Source organism: Anthonomus grandis, chromosome 3 (genome assembly GCF_022605725.1).
Source record: "Anthonomus grandis grandis chromosome 3, icAntGran1.3, whole genome shotgun sequence".
NCBI lineage: Eukaryota > Metazoa > Arthropoda > Insecta > Coleoptera > Curculionidae > Anthonomus > Anthonomus grandis.
In genome coordinates, this window is record NC_065548.1 from 14,190,181 (window position 1) to 14,214,813 (window position 24,633).

General features: G+C 32.2%; 1 protein-coding gene across 2 annotated transcripts in view; it reads right to left on the reverse strand.

The window, feature by feature from the left end:
* The window catches only part of LOC126733842 (probable JmjC domain-containing histone demethylation protein 2C), a 408,562-nt gene that overhangs the window by 292,436 nt on the left and 91,493 nt on the right, over positions 1-24,633 (reverse strand). For both annotated transcript variants that reach the window (XM_050437254.1, XM_050437255.1), the window contains exons 4-6: positions 20,929-21,132; positions 20,781-20,865; positions 20,632-20,726 (exon numbers count right to left, since the gene is read on the reverse strand). In XM_050437254.1, coding sequence (XP_050293211.1) covers positions 20,632-20,726; positions 20,781-20,865; positions 20,929-21,132 — 384 coding nt within the window. The remainder of the gene's footprint in view (positions 1-20,631; positions 20,727-20,780; positions 20,866-20,928; positions 21,133-24,633) is intronic.

Below are 24,633 nucleotides of genomic sequence, written 5' to 3' on the forward strand. Positions count from 1 at the left end.
GGCTCTATTGGGGTATTGCCAATTACAAGATTACCTTGGACATTTTCTCTTTTTCATATGAATCATAAATCTCGTTTTTTTAGGTTCTTTTTTAATCGATGGTAAATTAAATAGTATTGGGGAAAGTATACAGTCTTGGCGAACACAACGTAAAATCTCTATTTCCTCTGATTATCGATTTTAACGGTTGCTGTCTATTTCCAGTAAAGATTTCTATAATTTTTATGTCTCTGCTGTCAATATTTAATTTAGTAAGGATTTTAATAAGCTTTTGATGTTGAACTTTATCGAATTTATTTTCTTTGATTTTATTAAACCTATGAAAAAACGTTTTTCGAAAAAAAAACTTTATTTTTTTTCTTTGGCTTACATAAATTTCGCGTCAGCTGATAGGTCTTCATAAGTTTAGATGAAAAATTATAAGAGTTAAAAACTCTTGGTTAAATACTTTTCAGTCTATAAAGTCTTACAGTAAAAAAATTAAATTTTTAACTAAATAATCTGAAAACCCGTTGATGAGTAAGGAATATCCGAATTACATACGTGAGTTAATTATGGACTTAGACGCAATAAGTATAAGAGTAGTAGTGAAGTAAGTAAGGGACTGCTGTCTTAAATATTTTGGGTTAAACAAAGAAATCCGTAATTTAATATTTATGAAAATATATCGATATTTTATGAAAAGGATGTTTTTAAAATATCTTTTTCATGAAAGGAAAACATCTTTTCAATTATTCATCATCTTCATTCTATAAACAATTTTGTTAGCTAAATAGGATAAAGTTTTGTATTTTAATATTTTGAAAAAAAAACATAACATATTTAGACAATTTACTTCTTTCAGTTTATGGAAAACTCTCTTTCTATGCAGCACTCCAAATATAAGTCGTAAACATGAATTCTACAACTTTTGATATTTTTGAATATCCGAAAAGTCCGAACAAAACCCACAGATATTATCACAGAAATGCATAAATGAAAGCACTACGCTTTCGCAAAGGTTTTTTTTGTATTTTGATTTAGTGGGTTCCTATGTGGATATGACACTCTTAAGGCTAAATAACTTTAGACTAAATAACTATTATGCTCTTCATACTCATTTTATTCTCAATAATCAAGCCTACATTTTTAGCACAGTTTTTTATTGATATTAAATTAGAATAAGCTCTATGTTAAGGTTTTCAAGAACATTAGTTCTTATCCTTTTATTACAGAATACTAATGCAACCGATTTTGCTGGATTTATTTTTAGCATATACTTAGTAACTGCTTAAAATAAATTTCGAATTAAATCAGAATTAAATTGAACAATGGGTCTCAGAATTTAAGAGAGCTTAAAAGAAAAAGACACTTAGTATCGTTTGCATACAAATGATGGTTACAATATTTTAATAATTTAAAGAACTCAGAGGTATGTAACATATAGAGAAAAGGTCCAAGGATACTTCCCTGAGGTACTCCTGCAATCACATCAAGCATTTCAGTTTTGATAAAAGGAAAGTAAAAATAAACCATTTCGAGATTGCTTATTGATATAAGATTAAAAAAAAATGAAATTGTGTTCTTCACTTTGGTTTAAGATGCTTGTTCTTGGAAATTATCTCTCAGCAATAGTTATCAGTCTCATACTTCTGGTCTAAAAGCAGCGCCAATGTTCGATGTAAGCCATTCAGCGATTATTCGAACATTGAAAGAAAATTAAATGCATCCCTATAAATTGATACTAACTCAAGAACTCACGGACGACGATTTTTGTTGACGAGCATGTTTTTTTTTCTGATGAGTGCACCTTTACACTTCATGATCATGCTAATCGACAAAATTTATTGGTCTAAAGAAAATCCTTACTGAAAGAGAACAACATACCCAACTCTCTGAAAAGGTCAATGTTTAGGCAGGAATTGTTGGAGATTATATCATTAATCCCTTGTTCATCCATGGAAATTTGAATGCTGATAATTATTAAACACTGCTCGAAAATAGTGTCGTTTCAACTCTAACAAACATATATCCTGATCCAGTAAACCCACAAGTTCCAGCTAATATCATATGGTTTCAGCAAGATGGGGTGCCATTACCAAATCAATGTTTGGCAGTACCTCAATCAAATATTTCGAAATCCGTGGATTTGGATGAGGGCCAATGGAATGGCCAGCATGGGGATACGTCAAAAATTTTATCTACAAAACTAAACCTCTTGACTTAGCTGATTTAAAAAGACAAATAGACAAATTACGGTTGCGATTAGTTCAGCTACGCCTGAGATGTTGAGTAACGCGTTAGAAGAAATTTCTATTGGGGCCGTTGCTTTTCCTACTATAAACGATCTCTCAGAATTCATTGGCGATGTTAAATTGTTCATGTACGCAGACGATACTACTATTGTAGTTACAGGAGAAAGTATGGAGGAAATCGAATTCAAAGCCTGCTCTATTATAAAAAAGTTTAACGATTGGTGTGAGGGAAATCACCTTATAATAAATTTGGAAAAGACTAATGCATAAGTTTCTCAAAGAATGTGTTGGAGGCTCAGAGCTTTTCTGTGGTTTTGGATACTGTTTCAATTGTCTGCGAATCGTCAGTTAAGTTTTTGGGATGCATAATAGACCAATACCTATCTTTTCTTTCTCAAATTGACGAGATATGCAGCAAACTATCTAGACTGTATTTTTCATTGTTTACCCTTAAAAGGCATCTAGGAATCAAGGGTCTACTGAGTATATACTATAGTATAGTGTACCCTCTCTTGACCTCACATGTTGCTGTTCGGGGTCATAGATCAGAGGTACAAAGCGTATTTGTATTTCAGCAAAGATTTATGAGACTGATTTTTGGTTTGAAATATAATGAGAGCTGCCGTGAAACATTAAAAAAATATAATATTTTTACATTTATTATTATTATTTTTTTATTATTTATTATTATTATTATGTTTACATTTATAATTATTTGTGAAGGAATTAGTTTATTTAATCAACTCCCTGCTTCGTTATATTTAAAAATAGACTAAAACGGCTTATTATAAGTTTTGTCGTCTATAATATCAACGAATTTAGCAACATGCTGAAAGTCACTCCTGACTAGTCAGTGTCTGTACTTTGTACTGTTTGTTGGTACTTTTGTGGTTATTATAGTTTCTAAGTTTTAGATGTGTGTAATTAGTTTTTTCTTTATAATAGTTTTACTCTTTTAAATAAATTAATTAGGATTATCAGTTTCTTTCTTCTGACTTGTCTTATTCTATTGTATATGTAGTATCAAATGACCAAATAAATCAGTAATCAGTATTTAAGATTAGGATGTTGCTAGGATCTTCTACATTGATATTATTGTTTTTTTGTTGTTTAATTAAGAGATAAACACTATTACTTATTAGTTTTTGAGTGTACTGAATTTATGTAACCAAATAGTTTTCTTTGTTTTAATGTTAATTTTTGCAATAAATCAGAAGTAAAAATACTAATAAACGTGTCTGAGCGTTTTTTTCGAAAATGTCCTTGATTATTTATTATTGAATTTATTTCATTTAGCTGATACACACTGTATAATCACACACTCCCACCCCTTGATGCTCTATCTGTCCTATATAATGTGTAACTGTATACCAGGAAGTGCTGGTGTTAGTCATGTTTCACTTGTCCCAAATAAGTGACATTGTTCATGCTGCTGCAACACAGATACCTCAGAAAAAGAAGGGCTAAGGGAAGTAATGCTTACATGACCTATATACAAATTATCATTACTATCTAACCTACTTTCTGACGAATTACAATTTTTGTTGGAATTAATCATCAGTAATAACCTTCTCTTTGCTGGCCTAGTTGATTACGTAAATTATTAAAAAAATCCTTATTTTCTAGAATCAAATGTATTAACTCCTACATATTTAGGGCAAAAAGAATTTTTATACACACATTCCTTTTGTCCATTGGAGCTTCCACCAGATCATTTTTAAGCCTAAGCTAGTAGGATCAAAGACTAGCAAGGGAAGAAGGGGTGCCAACTCAAGTTGATTTTTTTTTTACAAACTCCTAAAGTTATGTCTCACTTTTTTGGCACATATTCATTCGTTTCATTTTATATTTGAATATAACCTATACTAAACACATGCTGGGTCAATCTCTCTTACAACAAAAGAAAAAAGTAGGTCCCTCCTCCCGCGACCCCCCTCCCCAAAACAGAGGTGGGGGACTCACTTTAAAACCCCCATCTACTCACCTAAACCAAAATAAATCACCAGCCGAACTCTCACTCGCGAGTCACATTTTACAACAAAAAGTCCTTAAAAAAAATTATCCTGCTCTCCTTAGTAACACACATCCAGGACTTCCACTGGGGTCCTGCCCTGATGGTATCGATCCCACCCACACGCGCTCGCGTCGCTCTCAATAATTATTGTTAACATGCAGCAAATCCTGGATGGTAGAAAAAGAAAAGGAATACTTTCGCCCCTCGTGTATATTGTACTTAATAATTCGAATTCGCGTTTTTCGCAGAAAAACCCCCACAAAAGAAACGAGAGATTTAATGGCGGTCGAATCCTGTGAAAGAAACGCTCGTTTGCAGTATGAACGATGGCGGTCCTGCTGCTCCTGACCGGGGAAGTACGAGGGGTGGGGCGAAAAGGGGGGTCCGGAGGGCCAGAGGGGGACACGCGAAAGCCCGTCTCGCCTTCACCGAACCGGCTCCGGGCTTATTGCGTCTGCGCACGCTCCGGAATAGAGCCAACGGGAGGGAGGCGCGGGGAGGAATAATGTTTGAAACTTTATTTTATTTTTGGTTTTTTTTTTTTACTTTTGCCACTGCACACAATAATTTGATTTTAAAATGTTTTTGTTTCCGTGGAAATGCTGCGTTGAAAAGGGTTCGAGGTGAGGGTAAATAAATGTTGGAAAGAGGGTGAGTGATTTTTTTTTGGGGGGCGGGAATGTAAATCAGGTGGGGTGCAAGGGTTTAAATTTATTTTTTAATTTAAAATGGAGATTTTTAGTGTTTTTTTTTTGTCGAAAAAAAAATCGTTTTAAGTAATCGGTAATTTTCAGCTTTTGTATTTGATTTGGTTTTTTTTTTTCAAAAACGAAAAAACGACTTGACAGACTTAGAGGCTATAAACCTGGAGAGACAGGTATTTCTAGCAAACGTAATGAACTTTATACACAATGTAAACTTTTATAGGGAATTAGAATATACCTACACAACAAATGTTTTTGACCCTTTCTTGTCCGATCATTCTGCTATTGACAATAAGGTCTTGATACTAAGAGTAGGGAGGTCAACCAAATACCTTGTGCAGTATCTAATCACAAGATCTAGCATGACAAAGCTCTGTTAGTTCTTGGAATGTTGTGATTAAACTTCATTATTCTGTAGTGAGAGGGACAGTGTGGTGCTGTCTTTGATTGGTTTGTCAGGGTACAGTAAACACAGATTGCACTGGCTTTACTGACTCTTAAGAAGCATGCAGATGGACATTCTGCGTGTGTCAACTGGTTTGATGAAAAGCGTAAAAGTATGAGAGAGAGCCAACGCTTTCTGGACCTACTCTATAACAAGAGCCCAACTGAAGGTCTTAGAGATAAAATTGAAACAATTTGAAAAACAATACAAATCACAACTACAAACAAGAAGCACTACATTAACTTTAAACCCAAATAACTGGACCATTCCTCCTGGGAGGTCATACATTCTTTTCGCAACTCAAAGTCAAACTCGAGTTACAATAGCTACGTTTACAACGCGAGTAACAAATATTTAATACTTGGATCAAATGAAGTCACGAGGACTATTTTTTCGGTGTAAACGGCAGCGTACTAAAATTTGATGCTTCCCAAACAGGGTAGATTAAATTTAGTTTTTTTCGGTGTAAACACCTAGGACCTATTTTGAAGTACCAAAATGACAAGTTTGACATTTTATTGCATGTTAGCTTACGAGGGTTTTTTTTTGTAGATAAAAATAAAGAAGAAAATGCAGAGGATACCTTGAAAAAGAAATTATTAGTTTGTTTTTATTATCTTTAAACAATAACACGTTTAAAGATTTAAAGGTTATGTCCTATAATTCTTCGTCTAAACTCACTTCAACTGACATTTGGATCCTAGAGATAATCCTGGTCTAATTTAACCCTCAAAATCAATCCTTGCAAACAAGGCTGTACTAAATAAAAACTATCATATTATTATCATTTGATCCATGGACCTAATAGATCCGCGCGTTGTAAACGTAACTATAGAAACTATTAATGCCAGTCAATTGAATACCCTCTTTGCCGAGGTGGCTAGGCAGATATATTTGCCTGCGGTGGTGAGATCATAGGCAATTTCTGCGGCAGAATATTCCAAATAGTCCTAAATTTAACTTTGAACAAGTAAGCTGGAAATAGGTGAGGTATGCTATAGATTCTCTAAAAAATAAACCAAGCAGAAACATTGGTAAAAAAATAACTTATTTATCCATAACAAGACTTTAAAGTGTCTCGACAGGAAGCTCCATCTTGTCTAAAGGTTTCCAACGTTGCCTAATTTTAAGAAGAAGTCAAGATCTGATCTGGGCAATTACAGGCTTATCTCATTAATTCCGTCTCTTGGAAAATCTATGAGCCCATAGTGAAAAATCAACTGATAGGTAAACATTTTAAAAAAAATGGTCTCTTTGCCACTTGGCAATTTGGCTTCCAAACATAGATCAACAATCCTTGCCTTGGGGGATGTGTTAGAGTACCTGGTGAGCGCTTTTGAGAAGAAGAATTATGCTGCTGCAGTTTTTTGTGATCTCTCTGTGTGTCGAAGGCATTATAGTGTCTCCCATCGGATTCTGGTGGATAAACTAGGATTCTATAGTGTAAATGGAGTTACCTTGAATCTGACGGGCCTCAGACAGCAACCATACAACCATAAAACATCAGATATTGTTGGTATGGATCATGGAGTTCCCTAGAGGTCAGTACTGGGATCTCTCTTGTTTTTGATTGACATTATTGACGTTAAATATGTCTCATTAGCATCTGACTTGTGGATGTTTAATAATGACACTACCCTGGTAAAATAGAATTGAATCACCTTGAGGCATTGATGGTTTCAGTGCAGAGGGAGACACATCGGCTGACGAAGTGCTTGAGGAGTAATAGGTTGTCCCTAAACCAAAATAAAACTTTTGGAGTAAGAGCTATTTCAGAGGGTAATCAGAACGCGAATAAGTTCCTGGTAATATTTTGTACTTTGCTCCAGGCCTTTCATGCTATCTGCCAGTCCATTACCGAATAGCGTTTCAGCCAGTCGGCTCGTGTTTTCCTTCTCCAAAGACGGGGTCTTCGGATTGTTACAGGGTTGGGGTACCGTGAGGTTGCAGGGAGGAGTTTTGCGCTGAGCGTGAGGTACTCACGATGCCGTCGAGGTATATATTTGAATGCCTTCTCTTTGTCTACAGGAATGTTGAGATATAATAGAAACAATTAGCCATAACTACACCACTAGTTATCACTGGTGGTGATGATAGAATTGACTTGAGATTGCAGAGGAGTCATTTGTCCGTAAACTATTACTCTCGACTTTTTTACAACAAATTGCTCAAACATGTAAAGACCTTGGAGCTACCAGGTTATAGCAACGCCATAAAAAAGGTTTTGCTAGAAAATGCTTTCTACAGCATTGGGGAGTTTTTGTTGTAAGATTTCTTCACATATAATTTCTTACTATTCTTGTTAATTGTTTAAATCTCTGTTTTAACTAATAATTCCTCCATTACGTAATTACTACAATTTTATTAGGAGATTTTAATTTGGTATGGATTATCTTATTAGCGCCGTCATGAATATAAATGTTTTTTTTATTTATAAATAATGTATAATGTACGAAGTTTATGATTCTGACATGAGAAATGTTTATATATCAAATACTCGAAATATAATTTTATTTCAAGTAATTTTTCATTTTATTTCAGGAACTTTCTGTCATTTTCTATATATTTTTTTATTAATTTCTTCCATAGAAAAAAAAAAAGTAAGCAGATAATAAAAAGTACTATTTAAACCTGATATTAGCCAATAAAATATAATAATTAAAAAAAAAAGTCATGCATGCTAAGAGACAAAACGTCATATTATCATCAATTTTATTTTAGATAATTTGACATCCAAAATGTTCATAAAATATATCTATCAGAATCTAAGTAAATAATAGCTATAACTAAGCCTTAGGATAAAAAATTAAGAAGCCTTTAAATATTTAAAATACAGAACGGGCCATTTTGATGATGCATTGCTGCATGAGTAATAATGGTGTAGAATGACGGAAATATTTGAGTTATATTAATGCTGAGCTAGATCTCATAATCTACGTAGCCTTCGAGATTATGATGATATAGAAAAAGGTGGAAAAATCGAATTCTCATTTATATATCCCTACCTCAATCTAAAAATTAGAATAGGATGGGAATAAAATAATGTTTTTCAGGTATAATTAGAGTCCCAAAATTATAAGAGGATGGGAATGAATCGGGTATGTTTAGACACATTACGGGAAAAAACACTATTTCCAGTGGTTCAAAGCACTATTTAGAAAATGAAACGATGATATAGAAAAACGTGGAAAAATCGAATTCTCATTTACATATCCCTATATTAGTCTAAAAATTAGAAGAGGATGGGAAAAAAATGATGTTTTTCGGATCTAATTAGACACATTATGGGAAAAAAACAGTATTTCCAGACAATCCAAAAACTATTTAAAAAATGAAACGATGATATAGAAAAGGTGGAAAAATCGAATTCTTATTTATATATCCCTATTTCAATCCGAAAATTAAAAGACGATGGGAATGAATTTTCTTATTGAATATTTTCTTTGAATAGATTGTTGGTCCTAATCTAGCACGCAGATCACATCCAGATCTTTCATCATCAAAAAGTTCCCCAATATATTCTTTTCATCTATAAAGTTGTAGCTCGATACCTCTTATTTCGTTTCCATCTTGGCCTTTTCAATAGTGAGTTAGAGTCAGTTGATTATTGGCGCTAACTTGCTTTAGTTTTTTATGTAAATTAAATATGACAAAAGGTCACTTAAATCATTTCTAATTATAAACTATTTACACCAGAAATTCAGCTCAAGTTCATTTGCTGTTTATATAACCTTTGTTAAGTTCCTTTAAGATAGGACATATATTTGACCATCTTTTTAAATTCTTATTCTGAAAATGTCATTTTCAATGTGTCATTTCTACATAACTTTAACACCAGATTCGTCATATTTTACCAGAAGAGGATTAGAATTTACATGATAGTTCCATTCAAGTCAATATACAGGGCACCATCTGTTATTTAAATAAAATCCCCGTATATGTATGTATGTACTTTACGGCCTTCCGCTCCTATCGAGTATATAAAATAATACACACCGACAAACATTCTAACTTCGAGGAAGCGGGTATGACTAACGCCTTTAATGCATAAATTATCCGATGAGAAAGACAACTTTCCTGCATAATGGAGCGGGGCCTGTTTGGCAAGCCGATGAACGTTTATGTATTCTGGGCAGTTTTAGCATTGAAAACGTTGTTAAAACTTGTTTTGACACGTTATATAGGCGGTTATTCTGCAGGAAAGTTTCTATCAAAAATAGTTTAAAGAGAGTTTTACTTTAATGCTCTTAGAATTTCAATTAAGGAGCTTTCTTCTCTGTATTAGAATTTGAGGTGCTGGATACTATAGACTAAGAGCGAGACAATTTAATTTTCCTAAAAAGTTTATTTTTGATTTTCAAAAATTTTAAGCAGGTTTTCTGAAAAATTAGTTGAACACGGAATGGAAAGAACAAAACAGCAGAAGAAAAATTGTGACAAAATTTAAGGATAAAATTAAAACAGAAAAAGCCCATGATACACAAATTTAATATAGCAATGCAAACAAATAGATAAAAAAAGATTGAAATAAAATATGAAATTATACAGATTATATTAAATATCAGTTTTAATGTCTTCTAATTAAATTTTTTTTCAACGCATTTTAAATTTAAGCACGTTTTTTAGGCATTTTATTCTAAACATTTCAGTTAATGTTTTATTTCTTTCGGATGTTGCAAGTGATTTTTCTTTTTCTTAACCTTCAATAATTTGTCTTTAATTTTCAAAGTCGCTTATCACCCTATTTCATTCCAGGCATCTGTCATTATTATTTATTCATTTGAAGGCAAATCACAGTACAAAATCAATTATTAAATGGGTTAACAAAAACTTTAAAAAATATATGTCATAGTAAATTGTTAAAATTAAGGCTTATATCCAAATCTAGTTATAGATAACTGATATCTGGAGATTGAGCATCAGTTCTAAAACTTAGATAATTTAAAAATAGGAGCTGAACTCTTTCCAATTTATCAATGTGAATTTGGTAAGTAGACTACTTTACAGAAGTGTATTCAAGTTTGGATCTGAGAAATGGGTAGTAAAGTAATTTAAGCATTGAAGCGTTAGCCATTTATTAATACAATTGCAGAATTATTAGCTTAATCAAGATAGAGCCTAAATTAGGGCAAATAGGGAACAATTATTACAGCGTTCTTCTCGAAGGTTGGCGAGAATCGTCGTCCTGATATACTCGGGCGTTGAGCCGAGTATATAAGCAGCCGCATCGCCGATAGTTGTCAGTTCAGTGAAGTCAAGTTAATATTGGCACGAAATTTAAATAATTGTAAATAAATACAGTAATAATAGATATCTCTAGTAATCGTGAGTGATCGTGTTGATTCGGGGTGAAGAGTGTAAATAAATTAGTTGAGTATTTTCGATTGCTTTAATTCACATCTAACGAACGGAAAAAACGCTATAATAGTATGTAATATATCTATATATCGTAATATACTTCGAAGAGATGTGCACGACGTCTATCTAAGATATATAAGTAAATTATCGGCTCCTCGGTTTCATTCTGCCTTATTTCACAGATGTGCAGGTCCATTGCTGGTTTTAAAGTAAAAATCAAGGTCGCATTTTCTCACGTTACTTATAATTTAAAGGGAAGATGTGTAAATTTTTTTTTCTTCCAACTCAAGATAGATTTTATAGATTTCACGGGTTTTCTATTATCTTCCTTCGATAACTGCTATCTATGTAACTTGGTATATATTTTTGTTCATGTAATTAGAGGTTAAATTGATTAGCCCTAGGCTAGACTTCGCCTTTGTACATTTTGGTATAATAAAGACATCATTAATTTATTTATTTAGTATTAATAAATATATTAAACAAGTATAAATCCTTGGGGGATTCCCGAAGTTGCAAAAATTTTTGTAGTTAGCTGACCACCAAATTCGACCAGCAGATATATAATTTTAGAAATACGATTATCCTGCCTGAAAATCCAAAAGAATGAAGCTTTTCAAGCAAAATATTATGATCCAAGCGCTTGAAAGATCTGTTTCCACTCGCAATCCTTGATCTAAAATATCCACCATACACAGTCTAAAACAAAAAAGATCATTCTGTATGCATGAACAGCTCAAAACTGTAGTATACTCCCAGGACGATACTTTTCTATGTTTATCTTCTTTTTTTAAATACAGGAATGACTGGAAATTTCATTCATTGAAAAGAATAGAAAATGGTATTGCCATTACACTTCAAACTTGCAGTCAAATACTTCAACCTCAGTCACATTATTCTCACAGAGGAGACATTATTCTCTGAAGCAAATGAAACCTGAGTTGGTGTTGACGTAATATAGGCAGTCTCATGTAGATTTTTCTTATTTTTTTTCGAATTGTTAAGTTGCCAGAAGTTTGACGGATAGAGATTTATCATCTATATTGCGATTAAGTGAAGAAGTTATAAAACTGGGCAAATTGAAATCACCCAAAAACAAAAATTCCGAATTATAGAGAAAATCGCATATACTGATTTCATCAAATAAATTTTCATAATCCTTAAAAGCGGTATATGAGTTACAAACAAATAAAAAATATAACTATTTAGTGATATCTTAGCTCCCATAATATCAATACAATCCAGAATATTATTAATTTTCTCAACTGAGAGACGAACCATATTCTTTATTACCAACAATACTTTCCCGCCGTGATCAACACCCAAATGAGTAAAGTTCTATCCATCCGTTATACCGTAGAGTATCTGTATACCGTAGATAATCAATGAGCTCGTTATTTATATTATTTTAACTTATTGTAAACACCGAAAAACCAGCTGATTCTCCATCATTCCGAAATGACAGAAGTAGCACACCGCACGATATCTCGAATGTTAGCGAGAATCTTCCGGAACAGCGTTCTGCCGAGTATATAAAGAGCCGCATCGCCGATGGTGGTCAGTTCAGTGAAGTAAAGTAATATTGGCGCGAACTTTAAGTAGGTGTAAATAAATATAGCAAAAATATTACTGAATGAAAAAGTGCATTTGATTTGCCTCTCAAGCCTCGCACATTCTGATATTAAACAGAAATATCAGATATGATATAATTTAAGGAATTGTTATTAGCTTTGTTCGCGGTGACAGTCCTGGACAAGTTCAGAGTTACTTCGCATGCGCATTGTTAAAAAGAGCGTTCGCGGTGACCAGTCCTGAACTTCTAGTTTGAAATCCTGCTTTAAATTAAAAACCAATAATAGTTTCTGTTACAAATAATAATTGCTTGCCCTGCTGCTTTTTATTAGTTTTATGGATAGTTTGTTGCTTAAGCAGCAATTCGTGCTTTAATTAAATTGATTTTGTTCTAGTTTAGTTGTTCATGATAAAATTACCAAGTCTGATCATTTAAGTTCCAGTGACGAGGACTTGGAGAACCTCTTAGAAGTTTCCAAAAATGGGGTTGGATATTTGAAAAACATTGTCTCACAATTTGATGATAACCTGTATTTTCAATATTTTCGAATGAGCTCAGCACTGACTGATGAACTGGAAGATCGATTTGCTGTATCTCCATATTATAAAAAACAGGAAGGAGACTCAGAAAAATTCACTCCATTAAAATGTATTACAGTATTTCTGGGCCATTTGTCTTTAAAGAAAAAAAAACTCCTTCCTAAACAAAACAATCGAAAAACAACGTATACTACACAAAACACAAATATAAGCCATACTAACTCAAACGTCCGTGGATCGTTCGCGGCTGAAATAAACTCCGAACCGGTTATGAATCACGCATGCGCATATTCTTAAAGGATGAAGAGATTTCCAGACTGATCCGGGATGCGTTCAGAACTGTAACCGCGAACAAAGTTAATATTTCTGTCCCGAATTAAAAAGAAATCATATATCCAGACTTTTAGAAATTATTTTCAATTTTTCTTCAATACCCCAATTTTGAAGGTTTTCTTGCGTCTACGATCGAGTATAATGCCTGGACAGAAAACCAAAAAAGTTAAATGAAAAGTTGGTTATTCGGTCCCTTTCAAGCGAAAATTACAATTTTTCTCCCCTCGGAACGTAATACACGTTTCCATTAAAAGCAACTCGTTAACGTCAAACTATATACAGATTGTTAAAAAAAAAATGGCGCCTTTAGGAGTTATACAAAGTTAATCTTTCCGATACCGAGTGAGAACAGGTTTTTAATGGACAGCAGACTGGCCGGGCACTTCCTGTTGTTCGCTGTCGCATTTAATGAGGCAAATTGAGAATGTGAATAGCACTTCATTATAATAAAGATGACGGGCGAGCCAGTTGAGAAAAACGGCCGGGGCAATGATACAAATTGGGATGGGGAATCATTTGGCATCCTGATGAGTGGGCGGCAAAACGACACAAAAAAATTTCAGTTTCAATTCGGGTATGATTTTCGGGTCGTAAAGAATGACGAGACGATTATTTATTCGTGCAAGTACTTACAGGGTCATGTAGGATGACATTGGAAACGATTCCACGGTTTAATAAGCCAGAACAATAAGGTTTAAGGTTAAGAATTTTTTGACATGATTATTTTTCATTGTTTGTCAGGTTCAGTTCATCTATTTAATTTATTATTTCGTTTATAATTATTCTTATCTTCTAAGTAGATACATATATAGGTTGGGCCAGGATCCACTATAAATACTTAAGGTGGTGATAGCAGACAATTTAAATTAAAGTGTATATACGAAAATGTAATTCTGAAATATTTAAATATTTGATGCCCTTGTAAAAAAATACCCTAAATATTTGCAATGCAGATATGTAAAATATCCTAAAGTAATTAATTATATTTAATAAACGTATATTTTATAAACACCCTGTATTCATTTATAAGTGTCTCAACCCCGAGAATTATCGTACATCCTTGAAAATCTATACCCTAAACATAAATAATAATATAAGCAGAGATTGAGAGAGTCCGAAGGAAGTAAAAGAGTCAGTGAGTGCTAGCACTTCGCCTTATAAAGAGCCTTGTATATAGAGTGGTCATAGTTGACCAGGTGTGGTGGTGTTTGTCCACAAGGTGGATATTAGAATGGTTGTGATTGTTTTGTGCACAGGTTAATCATGTCGACATGTGAGTAATATTTTATATTGTTGTTGTATAAGTCCATGGCTAGAGTTTTATGGTATACCAGAGTTTGTCGCTGTTTAGCGAGGTATTACCAGGTTGTGGTCGATTGTGTAGCAATCGACAGGGATGCCCTCTGAGCGCGCAGTGGAGCGTCTGGGGTAGCCTTAACTATTTTAGGGGACACTAGCTAGTCGTCGAAGAAAGAAGATATATATGTAAATTATTAGCAAACATAAAGTAACTATATTGATGGTTGTTGGCATGACTGAATCAAGGAATCAAGGGGACCGAGGATCCCCGGTGAGTAAACTTAATCTTTATTAGATGGGTCAGTACAGTAAATCGTAAACATTTTTGTTTCATGGTACTGTCAATCTCTTGCTGTATACATGGTGGAGCTCGCTGAATGAATTGCATTGTCAATACTCGCGTAAGTTTAATTTTAAAAATACCCAAATTTTACAGATATTATTGTTGTTTACGGATATTGTGATGATAATGGAACAGCGTCGGTCCAGGAATATAAGAAGCGTCTTCCACGACGAAGTATACCAAAGCAGCAAACTTTTGTTAAAGTTTTTAATTATCCAAGAGAAAACGATCGGTTTACCTCTACTGATTAATATTTACGTTGAGATAACTCCAGATGAAAAACCTTTAGAAGAAAACGTTTTAGAAATTGTGCATAAAAATCCTAAGCCAAGAGTTAGAAGAATAGGTGTTCAATTAAAATTACCAGCAACACGTATATGGCGTGTGCTTCACAAAGAAAATTTATACCCACATTATATCCAACAGGTACGAAAATTGCAAAAGGGAGACCCGGGTATCTAGAGTTGCTTTTTCGCAAGGGATACAAGCACATAGAAGAACGTTTTCTCGAATTTTGTTCACTGATGAGGTCCAATTTACCCGATATGGTGTATCTTATTAATATTTCCTTTATTGATCTCTATGTATTTTAGCGATACTTAAATAGTGCTGTTTATTTGAACTTTTTACGAAATCTTTTGCCTGGTTTACGAGTAATGTATTTCCAAGATGGTGCTCTAGTACATTTTGGTGTGGATGTAAGGGAACATTTAGACAATTAGTTTTCAAATCTTTGGATCGGACGTGGTTGGCCGCCGAGATCCCCCGACTTAAACCCAGTAAACTATTTTTTGTTATTTTTCTTTTAAAAAATAACATTAAAATAAAATAGTGAAAAACATCAAGTAATACATTAAAATATAATTGCTGCCTGTAGAAAACAAGCATTTTTAATTTCGAAATAGAATGCTATGAAAAAATATGAAATTTGGGTGAAGCAACAATGGATAGTTAAATTTTGCATATAGATATTCTGTAATTTGTAGGAATATTGACAATGCATCTATTTATGTGAAAATCTCATTATTCTAGTGTGTAAATTTAATTTTTTGTTTATAATATTGCTTTGATTTGTGAAACTAAAAAAAATATATTTTTTTAATTGCTAATAATATCTAAATAGTAATATAAAATTTCACAAAAAGAAAAATATTTTCTTTCTCAAAAATAGTTCTGTATACAAATTTAAAAAATCTCAAGTTATTTTGATTTTTCATCAAGACATGTCACCTCGAGAAATAATTCTTTCGATATTTCCTTATAAAAGCTCGTAGCTTAGTTAATAATTAAAAAATATAAATAACATTTTTTTCTCTTAATTCAGAGTAATTATCAAAAAACATAAATCTTTACAAAATCACATTCCATTTTAAATTTGCATAAAAGTGCTAAAAATGTATAAATGCGGGTGGAATTTATTTTGCAAATTTACTTTAACATATTTTTGATATTTTTTTACTCTTACTGTATCCACATTGTTTATTTTATTTGTAAGGGGTTGGTCATAATTATTTGTTTGAATTTACTGAATAGTTAAATGTTTGAAAAAAAATTTAAAAATTGAAATAATAAAATTGATGCAAACATTACTTTATATGAATTTTTTAAGAAATAATTAAATGTTATGTCTAAAAAATTATCATTGTAAAACTTTTTCCAGATTTCCAAAAAAAGTCCAAACCTGATATAATTAAACCACTTTTTTGTACTGTATATTAACCAGTTTATTGCAATATAAAACGTATTATTTTACATACATACATTATAAGTATATACAATATGAGTTAAATGCAAAAAAAGTTATATAACAGTCAATTTATATTTTTTGTTCACCAAGTTCTGCGGACATGCAAATTATTTTTTAATCTTATTTCGTTCATAATTTATTTTAGTTTTAAAAACAGTTTAAACAAATACCAACAAAAAATCTACAGGATGTATTTTTTTTTAAAGGGAAATAATCATTTAAATACTAATTATTGACGAAGCTACAGGTGCTTTTTATTAATCAATGCTATGCAAAACCACCCTGTATATTTGCAATAAAGTCGTATAGACCAATTTAAATGCAAATTTAAAAAAAAATTAAATTGTAAATACTTTGTATTACAAAGAATTTTAATTCACCTCCTTTAATTTTGCATTTTTTTTTAAATGTGTCCACTTTAGTTAATTCATCCATCATTGAATTAATCATGAATTATCTATCATTCCTCTAAATTTCTCGTTATCTCTCATAATTACGATATACGAAAGTATAAGTTATAGTGCAATTGCTTTGATATTATTTAAATTATATGTTTACACTTAAGATAATATAATAGTTAAATTCTTAATTAAAATAATGTTGACCATTCATTTTGTCAGTTTTTTTTTATTTAATTATTTATTTTACTAATTAAATTTATTATTCTTCATATTTTTTATTAATTATTCTTGTATGTTATAAAGTATTTTGAAGCTTTTTAAATTCTATAGAAATAAAATGTGGGTCTTATTCCTGATAACCTTCAAATTAAAATTCATATATTTATGTTAGCACGCAACAAAGTTAAATACATAAGGGTAACATATTATCATTAAAATTATCCATAAACTAAAACACTATAAACAACATATTAAAATAAGAAGTTATATACAATAATTATTATTCTAAAATTATATACAACACTTATATACAGGTACTAATATCACAGAGACAGAGATAAATTAAAATATCCTTCATGTATATAAAGGGCATTTGAAATTAAGATTTGTTTAATTTTATGCCTGAAACTAGGATACTCTAAATCCAAATAACTGATAGGGAGTTTAATTATATTTAGGAGATAAATTTATTCACCATGCATAACTTAATATTAACCTTGTCAAGCGCTGATAGATTGGAACCAACCTGTTTATACTTCTAGTTCCATAATTGGGTATATCTCCATGTACTTTATATTGATCCTTATTCCTATGCAATCACAAAAGGTTCTCCAGTATATTTACTGATGAAGTATACCCATTCTGGAGAAAATTGATCTACAGTCCTCCCTCTAGCCCAACCTACTCAATATTTTGATTGAATTTCTTTGCAGTAAAAACAATTTTTTGTATGTGGATAAAAACAGATAGAAGAAAGGCAGCCTCAGAGAAAAAAGATGTCGAAGGTATCGATATACAAAAATTTTCAGCTTCCCAGCAACAACATCAATGTGGGACTACCTTTGACGAAGAGAATCCAAACAGAATCCTAGAAACTTAATAAAGACATCCCTTGAGTTGTCAGTGAAGAACTTTATTTTTCTCTTCTGCGTTAAGATGCAATCGATTCATGTTGAACCACTCTTGAATTCCACCCTGCGAAATATTAATTTTTTACTCCACTACCTCAAGAGAATCTTTGGTGGTCAATTTACCTTAAGGTTCTATTATTAGCAAGTCATTAGTATAAATCAAAAAAAGTATATGTCACAAAATAGATCTCTGGAGTTACCTTGCTTTGTGCTGATGATACTCTACCTACGCTCACTATCTGATACCTATTAGTCAAGTATGAAGTTTGATGTTTTTTAAGTTAAAGTTCCTCAAGAGTATATATGGGAAACACAATCAAATTCCTTATTCAGATCGCAGAACAAGACACTGCCAAACTGTAAGGTGTTAAAAGAGTTCAACAAAAAGTCAACTAGGTCTAAAATATATCAGTACTTCTACCCTTTTTAAAACTGACCGGATGTGAAGAGATTATTTTCTTCAAAAAATGATACATTTCCAAAGATTTTCGAGATTATGGGGCTGTCTATTACTCGGGTCTCTCAGGATCTTCCTCTGGATAATGGAAATGGCCGATCCAAGCACATTTGAATACTTGCTCTTCTTCAAACATCGATTGATTAATTAAGTAAGGAGAAAAAATGAGAACATCCTCGACAAACCCAATCAATTTGACATTCAAACCATAAATATCATGGCTAGTCTTATTTTTTAGTCTATCAACAATGTCTTATTTCCATGAATGACGGAGGAGAAAAAGAAAATACATCCTCCGACATACCTAAACTAGACAGAGCCACAACCGGATCACTCCTCGATAAAGGAATATTTCTAACAGTACCATGGGCAATACATGAAAATAAATTATTAAACTTACATGTGGTTATAGAACATTCATGAGAATCTTTTGATTTGACATTACGTTTCTACATTACTCCTGCTATACAGATTCAGTTGGATTGTGAGCTGAAGAGGCAAAATTATTATTTGTCCGATTTTTGCTTTCTGTATATATATGTTTTGTGTTTTTCAATTTATTTTTAATATTCGTATCACTGTACTGTCGATAAATCTAATAATTTCATAGGTGCAGATGAGTGCTAACTGATTTGAGGTTATTATCAAACCAAGTTCTGAAATTCCTCAGATCAGATTATTATTTGCATTTATTTAATTTTTGTTAATGAATTTGCTCTTTGTTGTCATTAGTCATTAATTCATTATTTTAAGGAGTTATTATTATTTGCTAATTTTTATAATCTGTATTAGTCTATACTAGTAAAATATTTTTATATTGGTCAAATATTTACCCAATATTGGCAATTTATATATTTTTTTTCTTACATTTTTATGATTATTAAAATTTCTCCTAATTGATACTACGATCGTCTATTTGCTTTATAAAATTGTAAATTATTCTTATTCAATTACTAATTCCAATTATCTTATTTTTTTATGAATTTATTAATCATCTATTAATTTTATTAATTACTTATTTATTAACTTATGTTTCGTATGATGAGAAACTATTATTTACCCTGTTAATCTTTTGTAAAACACTGAAATAGGTGTAGAATTCCTTCTACTGAAAAATGTTTGTTCAAATTTTCCAGATCTGGTTTTATTATTGGATTTAATTAATTAATATTATTGGCCTAATTATTGGACAATAAAAGAAAAATATGTATATATTTATTATTTTCATCATTTTGTTTTATTGTCCTAAAATAAAAATGTTGACATCCGGTAAATTTTTTTTGGAAATACTAAAATAGATGACACAATTATACTGAAGAATATTTATGCACATTTTAGTTATTATACTTTATAATTTATTAATGAAATTAATTGCGATTATTTACCACAGTTTTTCTATTTATTCCTTTTTTTACAATCTAAATCTAAATAGACTGAACTTAAGTCCCTAATTATTTTGTTAAAATTTAATTTATTTTTTTAATATTATGAATGCTTTAACGATAAAAGTTTTTTGGCAAAATAATATGTGTTTTTATTTAGACTCTTCATTTCGCGACACACACTATATAAATTGAAAAAAGAAACTAAAAAAAATATAATTTTTTTCTACTCAATTGTAGGCCAGGTAAGAGTAGAGACATATGTAATTTCCGTAAGAAATGTCAAGTCTATTTTGCTAAAATTCATCTATTCATAAATCAAAGATCACTATAAAAAAGAAAAAAAGCCATAACCAAGATCCTATTTAACCATTTAATTCCTATTTTATTTAACATTAAAAACCCATAAAGAACTAGTAGGAGATAAACCCAATTTATTCACCGATTTATGGGCTCGTTTACGTTTACACTGCGTTTCCGTTACTCCGTTCGCAGCCACTTCTGCATTCGTCTGTTTATTTTTAAAACGGTAAAACTTTCTTTACAGAACTGTTGAGCTATTTAATGGCTCATATTTTTTCTCTCTCGCTCTCTCTCTTTTAGTTTATTGTGGTTCAACAGAAATAACCATTATTATATTTTGAAGGCCAAATAGAAGAGCGAAACACTTACTTGAAGAAGCTGATTATTCTGCTGATGCAGCAAAGAAGATCTTGACCTTCTCGGCGTAATACCAACATTTTCACCTCTCATAATCGATTCCACAACTAAAATAAAATTATTTTTTATTAAAAACTACAGTAAAAATTCCATATGACTACCTCCATCTCCAATAAGACGCATCTGGACCAACGAAGGATCCTCGTTATGCTCCTCAAGCACAGTATCATCTGTAAGTGTCAGGTCCTAAAAAAAAATAAAAATCATTGAATCCATGGTGATTGAATAAAAAGAATCCGGTGTATTTACCCGTGTAGCTTCGTTGTAGCCAATTATCACAGCGGTGTACCATTGCGTGGTGCCCTCGGCCCTATAAACCTCCACCCTGTAACCCATGAGGACACTCGGGGTGGTCAAAAGGATCTTTTGACCGTCTTGTTGTTCGGTCCATCGTTTTGCAGCTAAGCGTAAATCCGGATAATCTTTTACGCCACGTAGAGATGTGTCCCAATCCTGGAAATATGTTTGTTACTTGAAAATAGTACGGAGTATCGTTGTTTTATCGATTTTTCATAAATAGAGCTTTTCCTCTTTTTTACTATATCACCGTTTAATTTGTTAATTGCTGTCTGAATCTTCAAGAAATTGTGTTTTTCATATACCTATATAATAGTGGGTAATAAATAAAATCAGAGAAATAGGAAAAAGGAGAGGAGTGAGACAGGGATTGGTAACGTCACCCCTTCTCTTCAATGTTTCAGTGGATAAATTTTTGAATGAAGGAACAATATTAAATAAAAAAGTAATAAACATTATAAGATTTGCGGATGACACAGTGATTATGGCAAGCTGCGCCGAAGAACTTCAAAGACTATTAAATAGAATCACTATATTTTGCGAACAGTATGGATTAAAAATAAAAAAGAGTAAAAATATGGTAATAACAAAGAAGCCAAACATCAATCAAACATAAATTTACTATCGACAGATAGAAACAGTGTGAAAATACAAATACCTGGCTACCTGGATTACAGAAAATAGTGACCAAACAACAGAAATAAGAACTAGAATAGAAACAGCAAGAACATTTGTAACAGTGAAAACAATCATCTGTTCCAGAGACCTCACAATAGAACTAAGAGTGAGAACATTAAGGTGCTATGTATTTTCTATACTATATTATGAGGTAGGTCTGGAAAGGTAAACACATGAACAAAAACGCATAAACAAATTGCGGTCATTCGAAATTTAGTGTTATAGAAAGATGCTCAGGATATCATGGACAGAAGGAACAACAAACATGGAAATACTTCGATTAATGGGTAAAGAATATGAATGGAGGCAAAAAAGTTATAATATTTAGGACATATAATGACAGCGAGTATGAGATATTTAGATTAATTATGCAAGGAAAGGTAAAGGGAAGACGGAAGCATTGGTAGAAGGAGAATTTCTTGGTTGGAAAATTTAAGGGATTGGTTTAACTGTAGCTCAATAGAACTTTTCAGAGTGGCGGCAAATAAAGTAAGAAGAAATGATGATAGCCAACCTTCGATAGGAGATGGGACCCAAAGAAGTAGATCATGCATAATTACTTCTGAAAGCACACAAAACATTCTTTACAGATCTTTTTCACCTTCTTTCTTCTCCTTCTTTTAGCCTTCTCTCTTCTACTGCTAAGCACAAGCCTCCTTTAGGTTATGGCAAATCTTTTTATCCTGTGCAACCTGTAGCCAATTTTTACCGGCTGTTTCCCTTTCTGACAATCTGTGGATGGCCTATACTTCTTTTTGATATTCTAGGTTGCCATCGTATAGACTGCTTACACACTGTTCCGGGTTTTTCTCGCGGTATATCCGGCCCATCTCCATTTTTGATTTGCAAATCTGTCCATGATTTAGATGGCCTTTGTGCGACGTCTAATTTCTGTGTTTCTTATTCGATCCCTGATACTTATGCCAAGCATTGACCGTTCCTTAGATCTCTGTATTGTTCTGAGCTTGGTTACGTTTTTTGAGTTAGTGCCATCGTCTGTGTTCAGTACGTCAGTACCAACAATACATGCTTCACATACCGTTCTCTTAAGGCTAATCGGTGTTTTTCGATTTCTGAGTACGTGATTTAATATTCTGTAAGCTGTCCATCCAAGCTTAACCCACGTTGTTATCTCGGCAGTTTGACTGGGCTTTTCTAGTTTGATAAGCTCGCCGAGATAAATGTATTCTTGTACGTTTTCTATACGTTGAACTTGTATTAGAAATTGTAGTTGGCTGCATGACATAATTTTTCTTTTTCTTTATCGTTTTATTGAACTTTGAGGTGAGCTCAGGTGAGATCGGTCAGCATTTGTTCGAGTTCAATTTTGCTTCCATTTATCTTTGACTATGTTGGCTGCAAAGCGCAGAAGGTTGGGGTAAATGACATCTATATTTATTCTCTTTTCTTTCCATTTCAATGTTTCAAATACATTTGCCTGTGCCAATGCGAAAAGGTTGGGAGAGATAGTGTCACCATGTCTCATACTTTCTAGTGGTATTTTTCTAGTCTACGTTGTTTCGTCTATTTTAACACGCATGATGGCATTTCTGTAGATACCTTTTAATAGAGTGGTGCACCGGGAATTTATTTTTGCGTTGTTTAGCCCTCAAATAAGAACCAGAATTCTACGAAGTCGAAAGCCTTTTTAAAGTCTACAAATCTTAGATGTATGTTGTATTCCTTGCATTTTTTGATTAATCTTCATAGGGTCTGTAGTTGGTTAATAGTACTAAATCCCTTTCGTAATCCTGATTGTTCAACAAGTTGGTAAAAGTCTATTTTATTAGTGAGTCTATTTGTGAATAGCTTATTTACATGGGATAATAGACAGACTGGTCTATAGTTCTCTATGGCAGCGGTATCGCCTTTTTAAACAGTATTATTACTTCTGCATTTTCCAATTTATTGGTATTCTGCCTTTAATGATACATTGATTGAATAGTAAAGTCCAGTTCAGAGATCTATTAGAATCTTTGATGTGTCGCAGATGCCGCACTAAATAGTCCGTGCGCCTATGTCGTATTTATTGTCGCATGATATACATGTTTAAATGGCAAAATTTTATATAATTTATTTATGAAATAATTTTAAATATACGTAAAGCCCCATGTTTTACACTATTTTCTATTTTTCTTTCGAAAATGTGCATTTTTAGAAAGATAATATCACAAGAAAATAATATCAAAAAATTGACCGCGGACTAAAATCCAAGCATCATACAAAATATTTTAGACACTCCCAGCACTCACAGCCTTCTCAGCTCTTTTTAGCCAGTCTATTAAACAAAGATAAAACACCTGCGTTCTGGCGATTCCTTCTTTATGCTGTGCAAGTGATTGTGTATCTCTCTCTATCCCACTGATTTTGAGGATTAAGGGGCCGTACCCAGATACATTGTTACACGTTTATGAAAGTGAAGAATTTAGAATTTGGCCTTCATTCGTCTAAATTTTTTGCAGTTTTTACTGTGCGGAAGTGTGTTTTTTTATTTGTGTTTATGGATTTGTTTTGGTATTATACCTAAAGACTTTAAAATGCTTCGACCCTGGGAAAGTGGTAATCCTATGGTTGGAACCTTTGGTGTGATGCTTAAATTACGAAACAATTTTACCACAACCAAAACTCTTTATTTTTAATCTCGACAAGTGTTGCGCTAACGTATAATACCAAAAAAAGGAAATATATAAAATTTGAAGACAAACCAAAACATTTTACCCTTTTGTGTCAAAAAATAAATCTTTAATGCCTTAATCCAGAGAATAAATGGGCCTAAGTAATTTGTACCACGTATTCTTTCATCACTTATTATGTAAACACCCCACTGATGGCGCTAAAAACTAAACTATTGAATTAAAATTTTTAGTTAAACTGATTTAGCGTAATTAAATCTTATCTTTAAATTAAATATTATCTTGCTATCAACTATCCTGAATTTCTAACTTTATAAAACTAAACCCAAAAATCCCGAATAATAAA